Below are 24,779 nucleotides of genomic sequence, written 5' to 3' on the forward strand. Positions count from 1 at the left end.
GCCTAATCGGAAGATGAGGTGCTGTTCCTCGAGTTTACGTTGAGCTTCTGTGGAACAATACAAGAGGCCAAGGACGGTGAGGTCCAAGTGGGAATGGAGCGGTGAATTAAAATGACAGGCGACCGGAAGCTCGGGGTCACCCTTACGGACTGAACGGAGGTGTTCCGCAAAGCGGTCACCCAATCTACGTTTGGTCTCCCCAATGTAGAGGAGACCACATCGTGAGCAGTGAATACAGTATACTAGATTGCAAGAAGTACAAGTAAATCGCTGTTTCACCTGGAAGGGGTGTTTGGGGCCCTGGACAGTGGGAAGGGGGGAGGTATAGGGGCAGGTGTTACATCTCCTCCGCTTGCACGGGAAGGTGCCAGGCGAAGGGGAAGGGCTGTTTGGGGTGATAGAGGAGTGGACTAGGGTGTCTCGGAGGGAGCGGTCCCTGCGGAATGCTGAAAGGGGAGGGGAGGGGAAGATACGTTTGGTGGTGGGATCACTTTGGAGGTAGCGGAAATGCCGGAGGATGATCCGTTGAATGTGGAGGCTGGTGGGGTGAAAGGTGAGGACAAGGGGAACCCTATCGTGGTTCCGGGAGGGAGGGGCAGGGGTGAGGGCAGAAGTGCGGGAGATAGAACTGACATGGTCAAGGGCAGTGTCAACCACGGTAGAGGGGAATCCTCGGTTGCGGAAAAAGGAAGACATGTCTGAAGCACTGGTGTGGAAGGTGGCATCGTCGGAGCAGATACGGCGGAGACGGAGAAACTGGGAGAATGGAATAGAGTCCTTACAGGAAGCGGGGTGGGAGGAAGTGTAGTCCAGGTAGCTGTGGGAGTCAGTGGGCTTGTAGTGAATATTGGTCGATAACCTATCCCCAGAGATGGAGACGGAGAAGTCGAGGAAGGGATGGGAAGAGTCAGAGCTGGACCATGTGAAGGTGAGGGAAGGGTGGAAATTGGAGGCAAAGTGAATGAAATTGTCAAGTTCGGGGCGAGAGCAGGAAACTTTCTTAAGTATGGACACCAAAACTGTATGCAGTATTCCAGGTGCGGTCTCACCAATACGTTGTACAACTGAAGCAATACCTCCCTATTTTTATATTCTATCCTCCTAGCAATGAAAGCCAACATTCTATTGGCCTTCTTAATCACTTGCTGCACCTGCATACTAACCTTTTGAGTTTCGTGCACCAGGACCCCCAGATCCCTTTGTACTTCAGTACTTTCCAGTTTCTTGCCATTAAGATAATAACTTGCTCTACGATTTTTCCTGCCAAAGTGCATAACCTCACACTTTCCAGTATTGTATTCCATCTGCCAAATCTCTGCCCACTTACTTAGCCTGTCTATGTCCCCTTGCAGGTTTTTTATGTCCTCCTCACTCACTACTTTCCCTCCCATCTTAGCATCATCTGCAAACTTGGATATGTTGCACTCGGTTCCCTCCTCCAAATCGTTAATATAGATTGTAAAGAGTTGGGGACCCAGCACTGACCCCTGCAGAACACCACTTGTTACTGATTGCCAGTCTGAGCATGAGCCATTTATCCCTACTCCTGCTCCTATCTTCTATGTTTCTATGGACGGCCTCTGTCCATAGAAACATAGAAGATAGGAGCAGGAGTAGGCCATTCGGCCCCTCGAGCCTGCTCTGCCATTCAATGAGATCATGGCTGATCATCCAAATTCAGTACCCTGTCCCTGTTTTCTCCCCATATCCCTTGATCCCTTTAGCCTTAAGAAATATATCTAACTCCTTCTTGAATATATTTAATGAATTGGCCTCTACTTCCTTCTGTGGTAGAGAATTCCACAGGTTCACCACTCTCTGGGTGAAGAAATTCCTCCTCATCTCAGTCCTAAATGGCTTACCCCTTATCCTTAGACTGTGACCCCTGGTTCTGGACTCCCCGGCCATTGGGAACATCCTTCCTGCATCTAGTCTGTCCAGTCCTGTTAGAATTTTATAAGTTTCAATGAGATCCCTTCTCATTCTTCTAAACTCCAGCGAATATAAGCCCAATCGACCCAATCTCTCCTCATACGTCATTCCTGACATCCCAGGTATCAGTCTGGTGAATCTTCGCTGCACTCCCTCCATGGCAAGAACATCCTTCCTCAGATAAGGCGACCAAAACTGCACACAATACTCAAGGTGTGGTCTCACCAAGGCCCTGTACAACTGCAGCAAGACATCCTTGTTCCTGTACTCAAACCCTCTCGCTACGAAGGCCAACATACCATTTGCCTTCTTAACCGCCTGCTGCACCTGCATGCTTACCTTCAGCGACTGGTGCACAAGGACACCCAGGTCTCGTTGCACTTCCCCTTCTCCCAATCTATTGCCGTTCAGGTAATAATCTGCCTTCCTGTTTTTGCCACCAAAGTGGATAACCTCGCATTTATCAACATTGGGCAGATGCATGGCAGATGCAGTATAATCACCCAACCTGTCCAAATCATACTGGAGTTTCTCGGAATCCTCCTCACAGCACACACGCCCAGTCCAATGACTGACCGCTGCCTCTCTCTCTCAGGCCGGCTCTGACTCATCCCGGAAGGTCCGGCAGTTCCACTATCTGCAATGGCCGGATCATGGCGTTCCCCGGGATCTCATCGCAACCTACCGGCTCCTCAAAAACATCAACCAAACTTACCGTCACTCCGGCCCCATTGTCATCCACTGCAGGTAAGGGCGCGCAACCAGGACTGGGGGGACTGGGGGGATCCCGGGGACTGGGGGGATCCCGGGGACTGGGGGGATCGCGGCGACTGGGAGGATCCCGGGGACAGGGGGGATCCCGGGGACTGGGGGGATCGCGGCGACTGGGGGTAACCCGGGGACTGGGGGGATCCCGGGGACTGGGGGGATCCCGGGGACAGGGGGTAACCCGGGGACTGGGGGGAACCCGGGGACTGGGGGGATCCCAGGGACTGGGGGGATCCCGGGGACAGGGGGTAACCCAGGGACTGGGGGGAACCCGGGGACTGGGGGGAACCGGGGACTGGGGGTAACCGGGGGACTGGGGGTATCCCGGGGGACTGGGGATAACCCGGGGACTGGGGGTAACCGGGGACTGGGGATAACCCGGGGACTGGGGGTAACTGGGGACTGGGGGTAACCGGGGACTAGGGGTAACCGGGACTGGGGGTAACCGGGACTGGGGGTAACCGGGACTGGGGATAACCCGGGGACTGGGGGTAACACAGGGACTGGGGCTAACCCAGGGACTGGGGCTAACCCGGAGACTGGGGGTAACTGGGGACTGGGGGTAACCCGGGGACTGGGGGGATCCCGGGAACTGGGGGGAACCCAGGGGAGGGGGTAACCAGGGACTGGGGATAACCGGAACTGGGGGTAACCGAGGACTGGGGGTAACCGGGGACTGGGGGGTAACCGGGACTGGGGGTAACCGGGACTGGGGGTAACCAGGGACTGGGAGTAACCGGGGACTGGGAGTAACCGGGGACTGGGGGTAACCGGGACTGGGGGTAACTGAGACTGGGGATAACCCGGGGACTGGGGGTAACCGGGACTGGGGCTAACCCGGAGACTGAGGGTAACCGGGGACTGGGGGTAACCGGGACTGGGGGTAACCGGGACTGGGGGTAACCAGGGACTGGGAGTAACTGGGGACTGGGGGTAGCCGGGACTGGGGGTAACCGGGACTGGGGATAACCCGGGGACTGAGGGTAACCGGGACTGGGGGTAACCGGGACTGGAGATAACCCGGAGACTGAGGGTAACTGGGGCTAACCCGGAGACTGGGGGTGACTGGGGGTAACCGGGACTGGGGGTAACCGGGATTGGGAGTAACCCGGGGACTGGTGTAACCGGGGACTGGGGGTAACCGGGTGACTGGGGGAACCCGAGGACTGGGGGGTTCCCGGGGACTGGGGGGATCCCGGGGACTGGGGGGATCCCGGGGACTGGGGGTAACCCAGGGACTGGGGGTAACCGGGACTGGGGGTAACCAGAGACTGGGGGGATCCTGGAGACTGGGGGGGATCCTGGGGTCTGGGGGGATCCTGGGGACTGGGGGTAACCCGGGGATTGGGGGGACTGGGGGGATCCCGGGGACTGGGGAGATCCCGGGGGACTGGGGATAACCCAGGGACTGGGGGGATCCCGGGGACTGGGGAGATCCCGGGGGACTGGGGGTAACCCGGGGACTGGGGGGACTGGGGGTAACCCGGGGGACTGGGGGTAACCCGGGGACTGGGGGTAAATGGGAACTGGGGGTAACCCGGGGACTGGGGGTAACCAGAGACTGGGGGGATCCTGGGGACTGGGGGGATCCTGGGGACTGGGGGTAACCCGGAGACTGGGGGTAACCCAGGGACTGGGGGTAACCGGGGACTGGGGGTAACCCGGGGACTGGGGGGACTGGGGGGATCCCGGTGACTGGGGAGATCCCGGGGGTAACCCGGGGACTGGGGGGATCCCGGGGACTGGGGAGATCCCGGGGGACTGGGGGTAACCCGGGGACTGGGGGGACTGGGGGTAACCCAGGGGACTGGGGGTAAACGGGGACTGGGGGTAACCCGGGGACTGGGGGTAACCGGGGACTGGGGGTAACCCGGGGACTGGGGGTAACCCGGGGACTGGGGGGATCCCGGGGACTGGCGGTAACTGGGGACTGGGGGTAACCGGGGACTGAGGGTATAACCCGGGGCCTGGGGGTAACTCGGGGACTGGGGGGATCCCGGGGACTGGGGGTAACCTGGGGACTGGGGGGATCCCGGGGACTGGGGGTAACCGGGATTGGGAGTAACCCGGGGATTGGGGGTAACCCGGGGACTGGGGGTAACCGGGGACTGGGGGGATCCCGGGGACTGGGGGTAACCTGGGGACTGGGGGGATCCCGGGGACTGGGGGTAACGGGGGACTGGGGGATAACCTGGGGACTGGGGGTAACCAGGGACTGGGGGCAACCGGGGGACTCGGGGGGTAACCGGGGACTGGGGGGAACTGGGGGGAACCGGGGGACTGGGGGGCTAACCCAGGGACAGGGGGTAACCGGGGACTGGGGGTAACCCGGGGACTGGGGGGATCCCGGGGACTGGGGGTAGCCTGAGGACTGGGGGGATCCCGGGGACTGGGGGTAACCCGGGGACTGGGGGGATCCCGGGGACTGGGGGTAACCCGGGGACTGGGGGGATCCCGGGGACTGGGGGTAACCGGGGTCTGGGGGGATCCCGGGGACTGGGGGGATACCGGGGACTGGGGGGATCCCGGGGACTGGGGGATCTCGGGGACTGGGGGTAACCCGGGGACTGGGGGTAACGGGGGACTGGGGGATCCCAGGGACTGGGGGCAACCGGGGGACTCGGGGGGTAACCGGGGACTGGGGGGAACTGGGGGGAACCGGGGGACTGGGGGGATAACCCAGGGACTGGGGGGAACCGGGGGACTGGGTGGCTAACCCAGGGACAGGGGGTAACCGGGGACTGGGGGTAACCCGGGGACTGGGGGGATCCCGGGGACTGGGGGTAGCCCGAGGACTGGGGGGATCCCGGGGACTGGGGGTAACCCGGGGACTGGGGGGATCCCGGGGACTGGGGGTAACCGGGGTCTGGGGGGATCCCGGGGACTGGGGGGATACCGGGGACTGGGGGGATCCCGGGGACTGGGGGATCTCGGGGACTGGGGGTAACCCGGGGACTGGGGGTAACGGGGGACTGGGGGATCCCAGGGACTGGGGGTAACGGGGGACTGGAGGTAACCGGGGACTGGGGGGATACCGGGGACTGGGGGTAACCGGGGACTGGGGGTAACCCAGGGACTGGGGAGATCCCGGGGACTGGGGGGATACCGGGGACTGGGGGTAACCGGGGACTGGGGGTAACCGGGGACTGGGGGTAACCGGGGACTGGGGGTAACCCGGGGACTGGGGGGACTGGGGGGATCCCGGTGACTGGGGAGATCCCGGGGGTAACCCGGGGACTGGGGGGATCCCGGGGACTGGGGAGATCCCGGGGGACTGGGGGTAACCCGGGGACTGGGGGGACTGGGGGTAACCCAGGGGACTGGGGGTAAACGGGGACTGGGGGTAACCTGGGGACTGGGGGGATCCCGGGGACTGGGGGTAACGGGGGACTGGGGGATAACCTGGGGACTGGGGGTAACCAGGGACTGTGGGCAACTGGGGGACTCGGGGGGTAACCGGGTACTGGGGGGAACTGGGGGGAACCGGGGGACTGGGGGGATAACCCAGGGACTGGGGGGAACCGGGGGACTGGGGGGCTAACCCAGGGACAGGGGGTAACCGGGGACTGGGGGTAACCCGGGGACTGGGGGGATCCCGGGGACTGGGGGTAGCCCGAGGACTGGGGGGATCCCGGGGACTGGGGGTAACCCGGGGACTGGGGGGATCCCGGGGACTGGGGGTAACCGGGGTCTGGGGGGATCCCGGGGACTGGGGGGATACCGGGGACTGGGGGGATCCCGGGGACTGGGGGATCTCGGGGACTGGGGGTAACCCGGGGACTGGGGGTAACGGGGGACTGGGGGATCCCAGGGACTGGGGGTAACGGGGGACTGGAGGTAACCGGGGACTGGGGGGATACCGGGGACTGGGGGTAACCGGGGACTGGGGGTAACCCAGGGACTTGGGGGATCCCGGGGACTGGGGGGATACCGGGGACTGGGGGTAACCGGGGACTGGGGGTAACCGGGGACTGGGGGGATCCCGGGGACTGGGGGTAACCGGGGACTGGGGGGATCCCGGGGACTGGGGGTAACTGGGGACTGGGGGGATCCCGGGGACTGGGGGTAACCGGGGACTGGGGGGATCCCGGGGACTGGGGGGATACCGGGGACTGGGGGTAACCGGGGACTGGGGGTAACCGGGGACTGGGGGGATCCCGGGGACTGGGGGTAACCGGGGACTGGGGGCAACCGGGGACTGGGGAGATCCCGGGGACTGGTGGGATCCCGGGGACTGGGGGATACCGGGGACTGGGGGTAACCGGGGACTGGGGGTAACCGGGGACTGGGGGTAACCCAGGGACTGGGGAGATCCCGGGGACTGGGGGTAACCGGGGACTGGGGGGATCCCGGGGACTGGGGGTAACCGGGTACTGGTGGGATCCCGGAGACTGGGGGGACTGGGGGTAACCCGGGGACTGGGGGGATCCCGGGGACTGGGGGTAACCCGGGGACTGGGGGCAACCGGGGACTGGGGGTAACCGGGGACTGGTTGGAACTGGGGACTGGGTTTTAACCCGGGGACTGGGGGTAACCCGGGGACTGGTGGGATCCCGGGGACTGGGTGTAACCGGGGACTGGGGGGATCCCGGGGACTGGGGGTAACCCGGGGACTGGTGGGATCCCGGGGACTGGGTGTAACTGGGGACTGGGGGGATCCCGGGGACTGGGGGTAACCGGGGACTGGTGGGATCCTGGGGGCTGGGTGTAACCGGGGGCTGGTGGGATCCCGGGGACTGGGGGTAACCGGGGACTGGTGGGATCCCGGGGACTGGGGGTAACCGGGGACTGGGTGTAACCAGGGAGTGGGAGGACTGGGTGTAACCAGTGACTGGGGGGATCCCGGGGACTGGGGGGACTGGGTGTAACCGGGGACTGGGGGTAACCCGGGGACTGGGGGGACTGGGGGGATCCCGGGGACTGGGGGGACATGCTGCCTCTATCGTGCTGGGTGACGCAGGGTATCTGATCTGTTGACAGTGCCGGAGTGGGCCGGACGGGAACCTTCATCGCAATCGACTACCTGCTGAAGATGGCAGAGGAGGAAGGGAAGGTGGACGTGTTCCAGTGTGTGGAGAATCTGCGGAACCAGCGTCCGGGCATGGTGCAGACCCAGGTGAGGGGGCCCGGAGCCCCAGTGATTCCCAGCCCAGGAGAGAGGGGCCCGGAATCCGAGTGATTCCCAGGCCCAGGAGGGGCCCGGAGCCCCAGTGATTCCCAGCCCAGGAGAGAGGGGCCCGGAATCCGAGTGATTCCCAGGCCCAGGAGGGGCCCGGAGCCCCAGTGATTCCCAGACCCAGGTGAGGGGCCCGGAGCCCCAGTGATTCCCAGCCCAGGTGAGGGGCCCGGAGCCCCAGTGATTCCCAGACCAGGAGAGAGGGGCCCGGAATCCGAGTGATTCCCAGGCCCAGGAGGGGCCCGGAGCCCCAGTGATTCCCAGACCCAGGTGAGGGGCCCGGAGCCCCAGTGATTCCCAGCCCAGGTGAGGGGCCCGGAGCCCCAGTGATTCCCAGCCCAGGAGAGAGGGGCCCGGAATCCGAGTGATTCCCAGGCCCAGGAGAGGGGCCCGGAGCCCCAGTGATTTCGAGACCCAGGAGAGAGGGGCCCGGAGCCCCAGTGACGCCCAGGCCCAGGGGAGGGAGCCCGGAGCCCCAGTGATTCCCAGACCCAGGAGAGAGGGGCCCGGAGCCCCAGTGATTCCCAGACCCAGGAGAGAGGGGCCCGGAGCCCCAGTGACGGCCAGGCCCAGGGGAGGGAGCCCGGAGCCCCAGTGATTCCCAGGCCCAGGGGAGGGAGCCCGGAGCCCCAGTGATTCCCAGCCTAGGGGAGAGGGGCCCGGAGCCCCAGTGATTCCCAGCCCAGGAGAGAGGGGCCCGGAGCCCCAGTGATCCCCAGGCCCAGGGGAGGGAGCCCGGAGCCCCAGTGATTCCCAGCCCAGGGGAGGGGCCCGGAGCCCCAGTGATTCCCAGGCCCAGGGGAGGGAGCCCGGAGCCCCAGTGATTCCCAGCCCAGGGGAGAGGGGCCCGGAGCCCCAGTGATTCCCAGCCCAGGAGAGAGGGGCCCGGAGCCCCAGTGATTCCCAGGCCCAGGGGAGAGGGGCCCGGAGCCCCAGTGATTCCCAGGCCCAGGGGAGGGGCCCGTAGCCCGGAGCCCCAGTGATTCCCAGCCCAGGGGAGAGGGGCCCGGAGCCCCAGTGATTCCCAGCCCAGGAGAGAGGGGCCCGGAGCCCCAGTGACACCCAGGCCCAGGGGAGGGGCCCGGAGCCCCAGTGATTCCCAGCCCAGGAGAGAGGGGCCCGGAGCCCCAGTGATTCCCAGCCCAGGAGAGAGGGGCCCGGAGCCCCAGTGATTCCCAGGCCCAGGGGAGAGGGGCCCGGAGCCCCAGTGATTCCCAGGCCCAGGGGAGGGGCCTGGAGCCCGGAGCCCCAGTGATTCCCAGCCCAGGGGAGAGGGGCCGGAGCCCCAGTGACTCCCAGGCCCAGGGGAGGGGCCCGGAGCCCCAGTGATTCCCAGGCCCAGGGGAGGGGCCCGGAGCCCCAGTGATTCCCAGCCCAGGAGAGAGGGGCCCGGAGCCCCAGTGATTCCCAGCCTAGGGGAGAGGGGCCCGGAGCCCCAGTGACTCCCAGGCCCAGGGGAGGGGCCCGGAGCCCCAGTGACTCCCAGACCCAGGTGAGGGGCCCGGAGCCCCAGTGATTCCCAGGCCCAGGAGGGGCCCGGAGCCCCAGTGATTCCCAGGCCCAGGGGAGGGGCCCGGAGCCCCAGTGATTCCCAGGCCCAGGTGAGGGGCCCGGAGCCCCAGTGATTCCCAGCCCAGGAGAGAGGGGCCCGGAATCCGAGTGATTCCCAGGTCCAGGAGGGGCCCGGAGCCCCAGTGATTCCCAGCCCAGGAGAGAGGGGCCCGGAATCCGAGTGATTCCCAGGTCCAGGAGGGGCCCGGAGCCCCAGTGATTCCCAGACCCAGGTGAGGGGCCCGGAGCCCCAGTGATTCCCAGCCCAGGTGAGGGGCCCGGAGCCCCAGTGATTCCCAGACCCAGGTGAGGGGCCCGGAGCCCCAGTGATTCCCAGGCCCAGGTGAGGGGCCCGGAGCCCCAGTGATTCCCAGCCCAGGAGAGAGGGGCCCGGAATCCGAGTGATTCCCAGGCCCAGGAGAGGGGCCCGGAGCCCCAGTGATTCCCAGACCCAGGAGAGAGGGGCCCGGAGCCCCAGTGATTCCCAGACCCAGGAGAGAGGGGCCCGGAGCCCCAGTGACGCCCAGGCCCAGGGGAGGGAGCCCGGAGCCCCAGTGATTCCCAGGCCCAGGGGAGGGAGCCCGGAGCCCCAGTGATTCCCAGGCCCAGGGGTGGGGCCCGGAGCCCCAGTGATTCTCAGGCCCAGGGGAGGGGCCCGGAGCCCCAGTGATTCTAAGGCCCAAGGGAGGGGCCCGGAGCCCCAGTGATTCTCAGGCCCAGGAGAGGGGCCCGGAGCCCCAGTGATTCCCAGGCCCAGGGGAAGGGCCCGGTGCCCCAGTGATTCTCAGGCCCAGGGGAGGGGCCCGGAGCCCCAGTGATTCTCAGGCCCATTGCAAGATTCTGTGGATAATGAATCTCGCACTGATTGAAATATCCGTGCAGGAAACCACCTCTTTGTTCAATGGCTTCCTGTTAACCTGATCCAGCTGTTCTCTTCAACTTGCCCCGAGCGTCAATCCCATCTTTGCCCTTTGCCCTCCCCGTGTCCCGGTCTGACCCTCTCCGACCCTCTCCCCGTGTCCCGGTCTGACCCTCTCCCCGTGTCCCGGTCTGACCCTCTCCCCGTGTCCTGGTCTGACCCTCTCCCCGTGTCCCGGTCTGACCCTCTCCCCGTGTCCCGGTCTGACCCTCTCCAGCACTGACCCTTTTTATCCCAGGTTGACCCGCTCTCTCCCTGTACAGGATCAGTACAAGTTTATTTATAACCTGCTCCTGGAGGCTCTGTCATTTGGTGACACGGGGATTTCGGTGATGGAGATTGAGGAATGTATGAAGAGCATGGCCCGAGAAGACCCAGTGACCCACAGCACCGGCTACAGGAAGGAGTTTGAGGTATTGAACCATCTGCTTTCGTCTCCAGAGTTTTCTTGGCAGTATTTGTGTTTCGCTCCGAGTGAAGAAGAGGTTGTGTCTTGAGGCAGGAGATTGGGACAGCTGAGACTAGCATTGGTGTGAGTGGCGTTTGTACTGAACAGGAGTGATCCATGCTTAAAGTTTGCTCACGATGGCAAAAATATACAAAAATTCCCTGGACTCTGGAGAGGTCCCAGCGGATTGGAAAACCGCAAATGTAACGCCCCTATTTAAGAAAGGAGGGAGACAGAAAGCAGGAAACTGTAGACCAGTTAGCCTAACAGCTGTCGTTGGGAAAATGCTGGAGTCCTTCATTAAAAACACACTGCAGTCAAACAGCGTCAGCATGGTTTTATGAAAGGGAAATCATGTTTAACAAATTTGCTGGAGTTCTTTGAGGATGTAACGAGCAGGGTGGACAAAGCTGAGCCAGTATAGTGTATTTGGATTTCCTGAAGGCATTCGATAAGGTGCCACATAAAAGGTTACTGCATAAGATAAGAGCTCACAGAATTGGGGGTAATATATTAGCATGGATAGAGAATTGGCTAACTAATAGAAAGCAGAGAGTCGGGATAAATGGTTCGTTCTCAGACTGGCAATCAGTGTGATGAAATATTCCATTCATCACTGCCTGTGACTGTGGTCGGTTTCAGTGTCATTTCCCTTCCCCCAGTCCTCATTGTATTGTTTATTGGAATGTGCTGGAATGTGCTGTGTGTAGGGCTCCGCCCATACCTGGCCCCCTTTTGTAAGCTAGCTCAGTCTGGCCTCAGTCTCCAGAAGGAAGATACCTCTCTCTCTTACTTGTTACTTTCTAAGTTAATAAAAGCCTTGTTTTGTTTCGCTAACATCGAGTCTCGGAATTATTGAGGCACATCAATCAGTAACTAGTGGTGTTCCGCAGGGGTCAGTGCTGGGTCCCCAACTCTTTACAATCTATATTAACGATTTGGAGGAGGGGACCGAGTGTAACATATGAAAGTTTGCAGATGATACTAAGATGGGAGGGAAAGTAGTGAGTGAGGAGGACATAAAAAACCTGCAAGGGGACATCGACAGGCTAAGTAAGTGGGCAGAGATTTGGCAGATGGAATACAATACTGGAAAGTGTGAGGTTATGCACTTTGGCAGGAAAAATCGTAGAGCAAGTTATTATCTTAATGGCAAGAAACTGGAAAGTACTGAAGTACAAAGGGATCTGGGGGTCCTGGTGCACGAAACTCAAAAGGTTAGTATGCAGGTGCAGCAAGTGATTAAGAAGGCCAATGGAATGTTGGCTTTCATTGCTAGGGGGATAGAATATAAAAATAGGGAGGTATTGCTTCAGTTGTACAAGGTATTGGTGAGACTGCACCTGGAATACTGCGTACAGTTTTGGTGTCCATACTTAAGAAAGGACATACTTGCTCTCGAGTCAGTACAAAGAAGGTTCACTCGGTTAATCCCGGGGATGAGGGGATGGACATATGAGGAGAGGTTGAGTAGATTGGGACTCTACTCATTGGAGTTCAGAAGAATGAGAGGCGATCTTATTGAAACATATAAGATTGTGAAGGGGTTGGATCGGGTGGATGCGGGGAGGATGTTCCCGATGATGGGTGAAACTAGAACTAGGGGGCATAGTCTTAGAATAAGGGGCTGCTCTTTCAAAACTGAGATGAGGAGGAACTACTTCACTCAGAGGGTGGTAGGTCCATGGAATATGCTGCCCCAAAAAGCTGTAGAAGCTACATCATTACATAAATTTAAAACAGAAATAGACAGTTTCCTAGAAGTAAAGGGAATTAAGGGTTACGGGGAGCGGGCAGGAATTTGGACATGAGTCTAGGTTCGGATCGGTCATGGCCCTGTGGGTAGCGGAGCGGGCCCAGGGGCCGTGTAGCCTGATTCTGCTCCTATTTCGTGTGTCTAATTCTGTTAGATTCAGGAGATGGTTCTGTGATAGTGGATTGGCAGTTAGGATCAGATCAGCCATGATCTTATTGAATGGCAGAGCAGGCTCGAGGGGCCGATTGGCCTACTCCTGCTCCTATTTCTTATGTTCTTATAAATGGGTCATTTTCTGGTTGGCAAACGGTAACTAGTGGGGTGCCACAAGGATCGGTGCTGGGGCCTCAACGATTTACAATCTACATTAATGACTTGGATGAAGAGACCGAGTGTAATGTAGCCAAATTTGCAGATGATACAAAGATGGGTGGGAAAGCAAGTTGTGCAGAGGACTCAAAGAATCTGCAAAGGGATATAGACAGGCTAAGTGAGTGAAGTTAGTCTTCTCCACAAGGTCTTTACTAGTTGGAGGTCAGGACTATACTAAATACAATATCACTACACAGTACTTATATACCGGTGGTCACTACCGATATTACGTATACAGCAGCCAGAGAAAGTAGTACATCTCTTAAGGTGGAACAGGCTTAAGTTCTCTTAAGGTGGAACAGGTTACATACACCACAATCCTCCCTTTTTAGCTTAACAGTCATATCCCCATTTAACATAACATAATAACATATATACATATATAAGTTCAGGTATAAACAGTTCAAAGGTTCAGTCTCTCAGGAGGCCTTCTGATTCGGTTTGGATAACGCCTTTCAGTGGTCTCTGATTCTTGTTGCTGAGGTGACTCTGCTTGTTGGTTTCCTATGTATTGGACGTCATCATCAGGTACAGTCCCTGCCGAGGTAGATGCTTCAGGTTCATTAACGTCTTCCACAGTTGTCTCTGTCGCAACCATGGGTTCGACCCTTGCTCTTGATTCTACCAGTTGATCCGCATGACGCCTTATCACATTGTTACCAATATCTACTGTGTACATCAGAGGTCCTTGTCTGGCCCGAATTGTTCCAGACTGCCATTTTTCGTTTCCATAGCCCCTTGCCAACACTGGTTGTCCTACGTCGAAACTTCGAGTGGACTTGTTATTAATATGCCGGAACTGTTTGTTTTCCACTTCCCTCCGCACATTTGGTTTTAACAAGTCCAACCTGGACCGCAACCTCCTGTTATAAAACATCATGGCAGGACTTTGGTTAGTCACTGCATGAGCGGCGTTTCGATATGCCATTAGGAAATTGTCCACCTTGTGTTGTAACGGAATCTGATCATCGTTCATGGCCTTTATTGCCTTTTTGAATGTTTGGACAAATCTCTCGGCCAACCCGTTTGTCGCCGGATGATATGGGGCAGAGGTATAATGTTTCACCCCATTCTTCTTTAAGAATTTTTGGAATTCTTCCGACACGAACTGTGGTCCGTTGTCCGAACAGATCTGTTCTGGCAATCCGTTCCTTGCGAATATTGTTCTTAACACCGCAATTGTCTTTTCTGAAGTAGTGGTATTCACCTTGATCACTTCTGGCCATTTGGAATGTGCGTCCACCGCAATTAGGAACATGGAGTCCATGAATGGACCAGCAAAGTCAATATGTACGCGTTGCCATGGGGCTGAAGGCCATTCCCATGGGTGTAGCGGTGCAATCGGAGGTGCATTTTGCACTTTTTGGCACCCAGCGCAGCTTTTTGTCAACTCCTCTATCTGTTGGTCAATGCCCGGCCACCATACATAAGCCCTAGCAAGACTTTTCATCTTAACTCCCCCCAGATGACCTTCATGCAGTTCCTTTAGAACTCTTTCCCGTAACTTGGGAGGAATAATCACTCTTGTCCCGTACATCAAAGTACCATGGCAGACGGACAGCTGGTCTCGCCTTGCCGAGAATGCCGGTAACAGAGGATCACCATGTGTTGGCCATCCTTTCACTGTCACCTCGTAAACTCGGGACAGTGTCGGGTCGTTCCTGGTTTCTCTTTCAATACTTGCATTGGTGACTGGTAAACACTCGATGATGGTCGAATGAAATAACTCAACAGGGTCAACATTCGTCGTCTCTTCTGCTTCAGGTAGTGGCAGGCGCGACAGCCCATCAGCATTGCCATGCTGCTTTGTACCTTTGAATTCTATTTGATATTGATGTGCCCCTAGGAAAAGGGACCATCTCTGGAGTCGCTGTGCTGTCATCACCGAAACACCCTTCTTAGGGTTAAAAATGGATACCAACGGCTGATGGTCTGTCAGAAGTGTGAATTTTTGGCCCTGCAGGTAATGATTAAACTTCTTCACTCCCCATACAAGGCTGAGAGCCTCCCTATCGATCTGCGCATAGTTGCACTCAGCGGAGGTCAATGATCTGGATGCAAACGCGACTGGCCTTTCCGTGCCATTTGGCAACTTGTGTGAGAGTACTGCCCCAATACCATATGGAGAAGCATCACAAGCCAACCGAATAGGCAGTGTCGGGTTGAAGTGAGCCAACACTTCCTCTGAGGTGATCAATTCTTTGCTTTTGCGAAATGCCTTCTTACAGTTTTCGCTCCATTCCCATGGTACCCCCTTCTGTAAAAGAGCGTTCAGCGGGTGCAGTACCGTGGATAGATTCGGTAGAAACTTATGGTAATAGTTAATCAATCCCAGAAACGACCTCAACTGAGAGACATTATCCGGAGCGGGAGCCTTTACAACTGCCTCTATCTTGTCAGGAGACTTATGAAGCCCCTCCCGGTCAATGACATGACCACAGTACGAGATCCGCTTCTGAAAGAACTCACATTTCTGCCGATTAACTCTAAGTCCATACTCTTTCAGTCTGTTGAGCACCAGTTCCAAGTTTGCGAGGTGTTCTTCATCACCATCACCTGTAATCAGAATATCGTCCAGGTAACATTGTGTGCCTGGAATTCCCTGTAATACCTGCTCCATGGCCCTCTGCCAAATTGCCAGAGCCGATGCCACTCCAAAAACCAGCCTATTATACCGGTACAAACCTCTATGCGTGTTGATCGTGAGGTACTGGCGTGACTCTTCTTCAACCTCCATCTGCAAGTACGCCTGCACCAGGTCTATCTTGGTGAAGTGTTTCCCGCCAGACAACGAAGCAAAAATATCCTCAATCCGCGGAAGCGGATACTGCACCGTGTGAAGCACCGGATTAACGGTGATCTTGAAATCTCCACAGATGCAAACCTTCCCTGGTTCTCCTGGCTTGTTGCTCGAAGGACGTTTCATAACGGGAACAATGGGCGTAGCCCACTCACTCCAATCTACCTTAGACAGTACACCTGAACGTTCTAGCGCTTCCAGTTCCGCTTCTACAGTAGGTCGTATTGCATAGGGTACCGGTCTGGCTTTGAAAAATTTTGGTTGTGCATGTTCATCAATCTTGATGTTTGCCGTAATTCCTTTCAGTGTTCCCAGTCCTTGCTGGAACACCTCTTTAGCATCATCCAATATTTTGGACAATCGTTTAGGTTTGACATCTGTTTCCCCGGAATCTACCGTTAGTGCTTTTAAGGAGTGCCAGTCCATATTCATTTTCCTAATCCACTCCCGTCCCAGTAGTGGTGGACCTCCTTCAGGTAGCACATATAAGTCCATTACTTGGCTTTCTTCACCCTTGTGGACCACTTTTACCTCTATCTTTCCGATGGGGTACACTCTTTGCCCCGTGTATGTTTTCAATATAATCTCCGTATCCCGTAGGGGAATATGTTGGAATAACCTTTTGTAATCTTTCTTATTCATGACCGTCAATGCCAATCCAGTGTCCAATTCCATCTTTACTTGGACTCCTGCTATCTGAAGAGTGACCCAAATTGTCTGGAGATCTGCATCCTTACCAACGTTGTGTACTCTTAAGCTACCCAGTTCATTACTGCTAGCGTCTGAATCTGACTTCTGTTCGTTCAAACTGGTCTTTGTCACCTTGTGCACCTTTATGTATTTTCCTTGCGGTGACTTTTTGTTGCTGGTCTTCTTTCCTGACCGGCATACTTTAGCTATGTGGCCAAGCCTGCCACACGTTCTGCATTCTTGGTTTTTAAACCAACACTGGTTCTGATCGTGTGTTGTCTTTCCACAACGATAACATTTTACAGTACTCAAACCCAATTTATTTGTACTGAGTTCCGGTGACCGTAGCTGCATTACTGCCGTGCCTCTCGCTGCGGCTTCGTGTGCTGCTGCCATAGTGACCGCTTTCTCAAGCGTCAGCTCATTCTCCTCGAGCAGTCGCTTTTGTGTATCTTCTTTTAATAATCCACACACAAATTTATCTCTTAGCGCGTCTGTTAGTCCCGTTCCAAACTGACAGTACTTTGCTAGCTTACGCAATTCCATTAAATATTCAGCATTGCTTTCATCCTTCAGCTGCCTTCTGCTGTAAAATTTAAATTGTTCCGCTAGCATCAGCGGAGTGGGGTTTAGATGATTTTTCAGGACAGTAACAATCTCCTCGAACGTCTTATCCGCCGGTTCATCTGGTGATAAAAGGTGTTTCAATTGCCCGTATGTCTTCGCACCCATTAAGTTTAATAAAGTTAGTGCTTTCTCTGCATCTGGGATTTTATTTGCTTTACAATCATTTTGTATGCGTTCTACATACATGGCCCAATCTTCGATGTCGCTATCAAAGGTATTAATGTTCCCATGTTTAGGCATCGTTGCAATTTATTTTATCCCAAGATGGCGGCTTCCCGCTCTTGTCTTCGTCCTCCGCCTACAAAATGGCGGTTTTCCCGCGCTTGGCGGTCTTCACCCACTGGCTGCAATGGCGTTTGGCGTGCCGCTGCTGCTCCCCTTTCCCAGCGGTTAGTAACTCCCCCGACGCTGTCTCCGCTTCACCGCGGCTCCCTCGGGCATTCGCGCTTCCCCGATGTCACGCCTCGCAGCCCTTCTTGCAGGCCGGTTATTAGCACCGGCTGCGTTCGCCTTCACCGCGGCTCTCGCGCCTTCAGTCGCCCCAGACGCTGCGCCTTTTTGGCCCGAAAGCGGCCCGGCCCTTATCACCAGCCGCGATCGATGTCCCCGCGCTGCGCCTTTCGGCCCGAATGCGGCCCGGCCCTTATCTCCGGTCGCGATCGATCTCACCGCCCTTATTCCTCCGTCTTCCTCCCCCCGTCTGTACAGCCAACGCGGCCGACTTTCTGCTCGCGTCGCTGACCGGCTTACCCACCACCGAGGTAGAAAGAAGATAGCTGACTGCCGCTGATGGAGGCTTCGAGTTCAGGATGTCTTCTGCACTCCGGGTTCTCGATGCCTGCCGCGCGACGTGTCTTCCAGCAGGGTGATGAGGGTGGATGCCTCTCTTCGACGCCCGTTCTGTGGACGAAGCCGCCGTGGATATAAACTGCCGCAGGGTAAGAATCGGACTCGTCGCCACTGTTAAGTCTGTGTGTTCCAGTTGTATTAAGATTAATTACTGACACAGACTACAAGAATAAAGTTCAACAGGTCTTTACTAGCTGGAGGTCAGGACTATACTAAATACAATATCACTACACAGTACTTATATACCGGTGGTCACTACCGGTATTATGTATACAGCAGCCAGAGAAAGTAGTACATCTCTTAAGGTGGAACAGGCTTAAGTGCTCTTAAGGTGGAACAGGTTACATACACCACAGCGGGGAGAGCTGGGAGCTGAGTCTGGGTGACGGGGTGACTGTGTCAGAGTTTCCCTGTCTCGGTGTGGCCTGCGCACTATCACAGAATATGAGAATGACAGACCCCTGTACCTGGAGCTCCTGTCCTGTCTAGTCTGCGTGTCTGACTGTCTGTGGCGGCCTATCTCCCTCTCTCTCGCTTTCTCTCTCTGCCCTTTCGCCTCTCCCTACCTCCTTCTCGCTCTCCCTACCTCTGTCTGTCTCTCTCTGTCTGTCTCTCTGTCTCTCTCTCTCTCTCTCTGTCTCTCTCTCTCTCTCGTTCTCTCTCTGTCTCTCATTCTCTCTCTCTGACTCTCTTTCTCTCTCTCTCTGCCTCTCTGTCTTTTTCTCTCTCTCTCTGTGCCTCTGTCTCTCGTTCTCTCTCTCTGCTTGTGGCAACTGTGTCTCAGTGGGTAGCACACTCGCCTCTGAGTCAGAAGGTTGTCGGTTCACGTCCCACTCCAGAGATTTGAGTACATAAAGCTAGGCTGACACCCCAGTGTAGTGCTGAGGGAATGCTGTACTGTCAGAGGTGCCGTCTTTCAGATAAGACGTTAAACCGAGGCTCCGTCTGCTCTCTCAGGTGGATGTAAAAGATCCCACGGCACTATTTTGAAGAAGAGCAGGGGGAGTTCACCCCAGTGTCCTGGGGCCAAAATTTCTCCCTCAACCAACATAACAAAAACAGATTATCTGGTCATTATCACATTGCTGTTAGTGGGAGCTTGCTGTGCACAAATTGGCTGCCACAATTGCCACATTACAACAATGACTCCACTTCAAAAGTACTTCATTGATTGAAAAGCGCTTTGAGATGTCCGGTGGTCGTGAAAGGCACTATATAAATGCAATTCTCTCTCCTCACTGCTGATTCTCTATTTATTTTGCTCTCTAGACCCTGCAGACATTCTCTCAGCTGTTCCAGTCCCACCATCACAGAGAAGCTTTGAAGTTGTGCAATATGATAAAAAACAGATTCCCCGATATACTGCCAGGTAAGGATTCCCAACAATAGCCTCGCCCACCGTTCCCTCGCTCTCTCTCTCTGTCTCTCTCTCTTGCTCTCTGTCTGTAAATAATGTAAAGATGCTGGATTTAACGTGCTGTCTGTCATTCCTCCTGTGTAGCAGAGCATGTGCGGCCCAGTTTGATGTCGGTGAAGAACATCGACGGGACCTGCGGATACATCAACGCTGTCTTTACTGATGTAAGATCAGAAATATTCCAATTATCCTGAAATTACTTAACACTGCCCCGAGCTGAGCTTCTGACCACATCTCCACCCCATCACCAAGACCGCCTACTGCCTCCTCCACCCCATCACCAAGACCGCCTGCTGCCTCCTCCCTCCCATCACCAAGACCGCCTACTGCCTCCTCCACCCCATCACCAAGACCGCCTACTGCCTCCTCCCTCCCATCACCAAGACCGCCTACTGCCTCCTCCCTCCCATCACCAAGACCGCCTACTGCCTCCTCCCTCCCATCACCAAGACCGCCTACTGCCTCCTCCCTCCCATCACCAAGACCGCCTACTGCCTCCTCCACCCCATCACCAAGACCGCCTACTGCCTCCTCCCTCCCATCACCAAGACCGCCTACTGCCTCCTCCCTCCCATCACCAAGACCGCCTACTGCCTCCTCCTCCCTCCCATCACCAAGACCGCCTACTGCCTCCTCCTCCCTCCCATCACCAAGACCGCCTACTGCCTGCACCGTCCACCCCATCACCAAGACTGCCTACTGCCTCCTCCCTCCCATCACCAAGACCGCCTACTGCCTCCTCCCTCCCATCACCAAGACCGCCTACTGCCTCCTCCCTCCCATCACCAAGACCGCCTACTGCCTCCTCCACCCCATCACCAAGACCGCCTGCTGCCTCCTCCCTCCCATCACCAAGACCGCCTACTGCCTCCTCCACCCCATCACCAAGACCGCCTACTGCCTCCTCCACCCCATCACCAAGACCGCCTGCTGCCTCCTCCCTCCCATCACCAAGACCGCCTACTGCCTCCTCCTCCCTCCCATCACCAAGACCGCCTACTGCCTGCCTCCTCCCTCCCATCACCAAGACCGCCTACTGCCTCCTCCCTCCCATCACCAAGACCGCCTACTGCCTGCACCGTCCACCCCATCACCAAGACCGCCTACTGCCTCCTCCACCCCATCACCAAGACCGCCTACTGCCTCCTCCCTCCCATCACCAAGACTGCCTACTGCCTCCTCCCTCCCATCACCAAGACCGCCTACTGCCTCCTCCACCCCATCACCAAGACCGCCTGCTGCCTCCTCCCTCCCATCACCAAGACCGCCTACTGCCTCCTCCTCCCTCCCATCACCAAGACCGCCTACTGCCTGCACCGTCCACCCCATCACCAAGACCGCCTACTGCCTCCTCCACCCCATCACCAAGACCGCCTACTGCCTCCTCCACCCCATCACCAAGACCGCCTACTGCCTCCTCCTCCCTCCCATCACCAAGACCGCCTACTGCCTCCTCCCTCCCATCACCAAGACCGCCTACTGCCTCCTCCCTCCCATCACCAAGACCGCCTACTGCCTCCTCCACCCCATCACCAAGACCGCCTGCTGCCTCCTCCCTCCCATCACCAAGACCGCCTACTGCCTCCTCCCTCCCATCACCAAGACCGCCTACTGCCTCCTCCACCCCATCACCAAGACCGCCTCCTGCCTCCTCCCTCCCATCACCAAGACCGCCTACTGCCTCCTCCCTCCCATCACCAAGACCGCCTCCTGCCTCCTCCCTCCCATCACCAAGACCGCCTCCTGCCTCCTCCCTCCCATCACCAAGACCGCCTACTGCCTCCTCCACCCCATCACCAAGACCGCCTCCTGCCTCCTCCCTCCCATCACCAAGACCGCCTACTGCCTCCTCCCTCCCATCACCAAGACCGCCTACTGCCTCCTCCACCCCATCACCAAGACCGCCTACTGCCTCCTCCACCCCATCACCAAGACCGCCTACTGCCTCCTCCACCCCATCACCAAGACCGCCTACTGCCTCCTCCCTCCCATCACCAAGACCGCCTACTGCCTCCTCCTCCCTCCCATCACCAAGACCGCCTCCTGCCTCCTCCCTCCCATCACCAAGACCGCCTACTGCCTCCTCCCTCCCATCACCAAGACCGCCTACTGCCTGCACCGTCCACCCCATCACCAAGACCGCCTACTGCCTCCTCCACCCCATCACCAAGACCGCCTACTGCCTCCTCCCTCCCATCACCAAGACCGCCTACTGCCTCCTCCCTCCCATCACCAAGACTGCCTACTGCCTCCTCCCTCCCATCACCAAGACCGCCTACTGCCTCCTCCCTCCCATCACCAAGACCGCCTACTGCCTCCTCCACCCCATCACCAAGACCGCCTACTGCCTCCTCCTCCCTCCCATCACCAAGACCGCCTACTGCCTGCACCGTCCACCCCATCACCAAGACCGCCTCCTGCCTCCTCCCTCCCATCACCAAGACCGCCTCCTGCCTCCTCCCTCCCATCACCAAGACCGCCTCCTGCCTCCTCCCTCCCATCACCAAGACCGCCTACTGCCTCCTCCACCCCATCACCAAGACCGCCTCCTGCCTCCTCCCTCCCATCACCAAGACCGCCTACTGCCTCCTCCCTCCCATCACCAAGACCGCCTACTGCCTCCTCCACCCCATCACCAAGACCGCCTACTGCCTCCTCCACCCCATCACCAAGACCGCCTACTGCCTCCTCCACCCCATCACCAAGACCGCCTACTGCCTCCTCCCTCCCATCACCAAGACCGCCTACTGCCTGCCTCCTCCACCCCATCACCAAGACCGCCTACTGCCTGCCTCCTCCACCCCATCACCAAGACCGCCTACTGCCTCCTCCCTCCCATCACCAAGACCGCCTACTGCCTCCTCCTCCCTCCCATCACCAAGACCGCCTGCTGCCTCCTCCTCCCTCCCATCACCAAGACCGCCTACTGCCTCCTCCCTCCCATCACCAAGACCGCCTACTGCCTCCTCCTCCCTCCCATCACCAAGACCGCCTCCTGCCTCCTCCCTCCCATCACCAAGACCGCCTACTGCCTCCTCCTCCCTCCCATCACCAAGACCGCCTACTGCCTGCCTCCTCCACCCCATCACCAAGACTGCCTACTGCCTCCTCCCTCCCATCACCAAGACCGCCTACTGCCTGCACCGTCCACCCCATCACCAAGACCGCCTCCTGCCTCCTCCCTCCCATCACCAAGACCGCCTACTGCCTCCTCCCTCCCATCACCAAGACCGCCTACTGCCTCCTCCACCCCATCACCAAGACCGCCTCCTGCCTCCTCCACCCCATCACCAAGACCGCCTACTGCCTGCCTCCTCCACCCCATCACCAAGACCGCCTACTGCCTCCTCCCTCCCATCACCAAGACCGCCTACTGCCTCCTCCCTCCCATCACCAAGACCGCCTACTGCCTCCTCCCTCCCATCACCAAGACCGCCTACTGCCTGCACCGTCCACCCCATCACCAAGACCGCCTCCTGCCTCCTCCCTCCCATCACCAAGACCGCCTACTGCCTCCTCCACCCTATCACCAAGACCGCCTACTGCCTCCTCCACCCCATCACCAAGACCGCCTACTGCCTCCTCCACCCCATCACCAAGACCGCCTACTGCCTCCTCCACCCCATCACCAAGACCGCCTACTGCCTCCTCCCTCCCATCACCAAGACCGCCTACTGCCTGCCTCCTCCACCCCATCACCAAGACCGCCTGCTGCCTCCTCCCTCCCATCACCAAGACCGCCTACTGCCTCCTCCACCCCATCACCAAGACCGCCTACTGCCTCTTCCACCCCATCACCAAGACCGCCTACTGCCTCCTCCCTCCCATCACCAAGACCGCCTACTGCCTCCTCCCTCCCATCACCAAGACCGCCGACTGCCTCCTCCCTCCCATCACCAAGACCGCCTACTGCCTCCTCCATCCCATCACCAAGACCGCCTACTGCCTCCTCCCTCCCATCACCAAGACCGCCTCCTGCCTCCTCCCTCCCATCACCAAGACCGCCTACTGCCTCCTCCATCCCATCACCAAGACCGCCTACTGCCTCCTCCACCCCATCACCAAGACCGCCTACTGCCTCCTCCCTCCCATCACCAAGACCGCCTACTGCCTCCTCCCTCCCATCACCAAGACCGCCTACTGCCTCCTCCATCCCATCACCAAGACCGCCTACTGCCTCCTCCCTCCCATCACCAAGACCGCCTACTGCCTCCTCCCTCCCATCACCAAGACCGCCTACTGCCTCCTCCCTCCCATCACCAAGACCGCCTACTGCCTGCACCATCCACCCCATCACCAAGACCGCCTACTGCCTCCTCCCTCCCATCACCAAGACCGCCGACTGCCTCCTCCCTCCCATCACCAAGACCGCCTACTGCCTCCTCCCTCCCATCACCAAGACCGCCGACTGCCTCCTCCCTCCCATCACCAAGACCGCCTACTGCCTCCTCCGCCCCATCACCAAGACCGCCTACTGGCTCCTCCCTCCCATCACCAAGACCGCCTACTGCCTCCTCCCTCCCATCAACAAGACCACCTACTGCCTCGTCCCTCCCATCACCAAGACCGCCTACTGCCTCCTCCATCCCATCACCAAGACCGCCTACTGCCTCCTCCCTCCCATCACCACGACCGCCTACTGCCTCCTCCCTCCCATCACCAAGACCGCCTACTGCCTCCTCCATCCGTACCATCACCAAGACCGCCTACTGGCTCCTCCATCCCATCACCAAGACCGCCTACTGCCTCCTCCCTCCCATCACCAAGACCGCCTACTGCCTCCTCCATCCGCACCATCACCAAGACCGCCTACTGGCTCCTCCCTCCCATCACCAAGACCGCCTACTGCCTCCTCCCCCCCATCACCAAGACCGCCTACTGCCTCCTCCTCCCTCCCATCACCAAGACCGCCTACTGCCTCCTCCTCCCTCCCATCACCAAGACCGCCTACTGGCTCCTCCCTCCCATCACCAAGACCGCCTACTGCCCCCTCCCTCCCATCACCAAGACCGCCTACTGCCTCCTCCTCCCTCCCATCACCAAGACCGCCTACTGCCTCCTCCTCCCTCCCATCACCAAGACCGCCTACTGCCTCCTCCCTCCCATCACCAAGACCGCCGACTGCCTCCTCCGCACTATCACCAAGACCGCCTACTGCCTCCTCTGTAACATCGCCCAACTCTACCCCCGCCTCAGCTCATCTGCTGCTGAAATCCTCATCCATGCCTTTGTTACCTCTAGACTTGACTATTCCAACACACTCCTGGCCGACCTCCCACAGTCTAATGAACGTAAACTTGAGGTCATCCAAAACTCGGCTGCCCGTGTCCTAATCCGCACCAAGTCCCGTTCACCCATCACCCCTGTGCTCGCTGATCTACATTGGCTCCTAGTTCAGCATCACCTCGATTTAAAAATTCTCATCCCTGTTTTCAAATCCCTCCATGGCCCCACCCCTCCCTATCTCTATAATC

General features: G+C 58.4%; 2 protein-coding genes across 2 annotated transcripts in view; both read left to right on the plus strand.

Annotated features, from left to right (window-relative positions):
- Positions 1-24,779, plus strand: part of LOC147123888 (nipped-B-like protein) — an 832,420-nt gene that overhangs the window by 23,190 nt on the left and 784,451 nt on the right.
- LOC147123889 (receptor-type tyrosine-protein phosphatase kappa-like) overlaps positions 1-24,779 on the plus strand; it is a 66,896-nt gene that overhangs the window by 22,458 nt on the left and 19,659 nt on the right. The window contains exons 2-6 of the mRNA XM_085997147.1: positions 2,528-2,679; positions 7,681-7,816; positions 10,610-10,759; positions 19,158-19,257; positions 19,390-19,469. Of these exons, the coding sequence (XP_085853273.1) occupies positions 2,528-2,679; positions 7,681-7,816; positions 10,610-10,759; positions 19,158-19,257; positions 19,390-19,469 (618 nt within the window). The remainder of the gene's footprint in view (positions 1-2,527; positions 2,680-7,680; positions 7,817-10,609; positions 10,760-19,157; positions 19,258-19,389; positions 19,470-24,779) is intronic.

The sequence above is a fragment of the Somniosus microcephalus genome, chromosome 1 (assembly GCF_052327205.1).
Source record: "Somniosus microcephalus isolate GS21.2 chromosome 1, FLI_Smic_1.0, whole genome shotgun sequence".
Classification (NCBI taxonomy): Eukaryota; Metazoa; Chordata; class Chondrichthyes; order Squaliformes; family Somniosidae; genus Somniosus; species Somniosus microcephalus.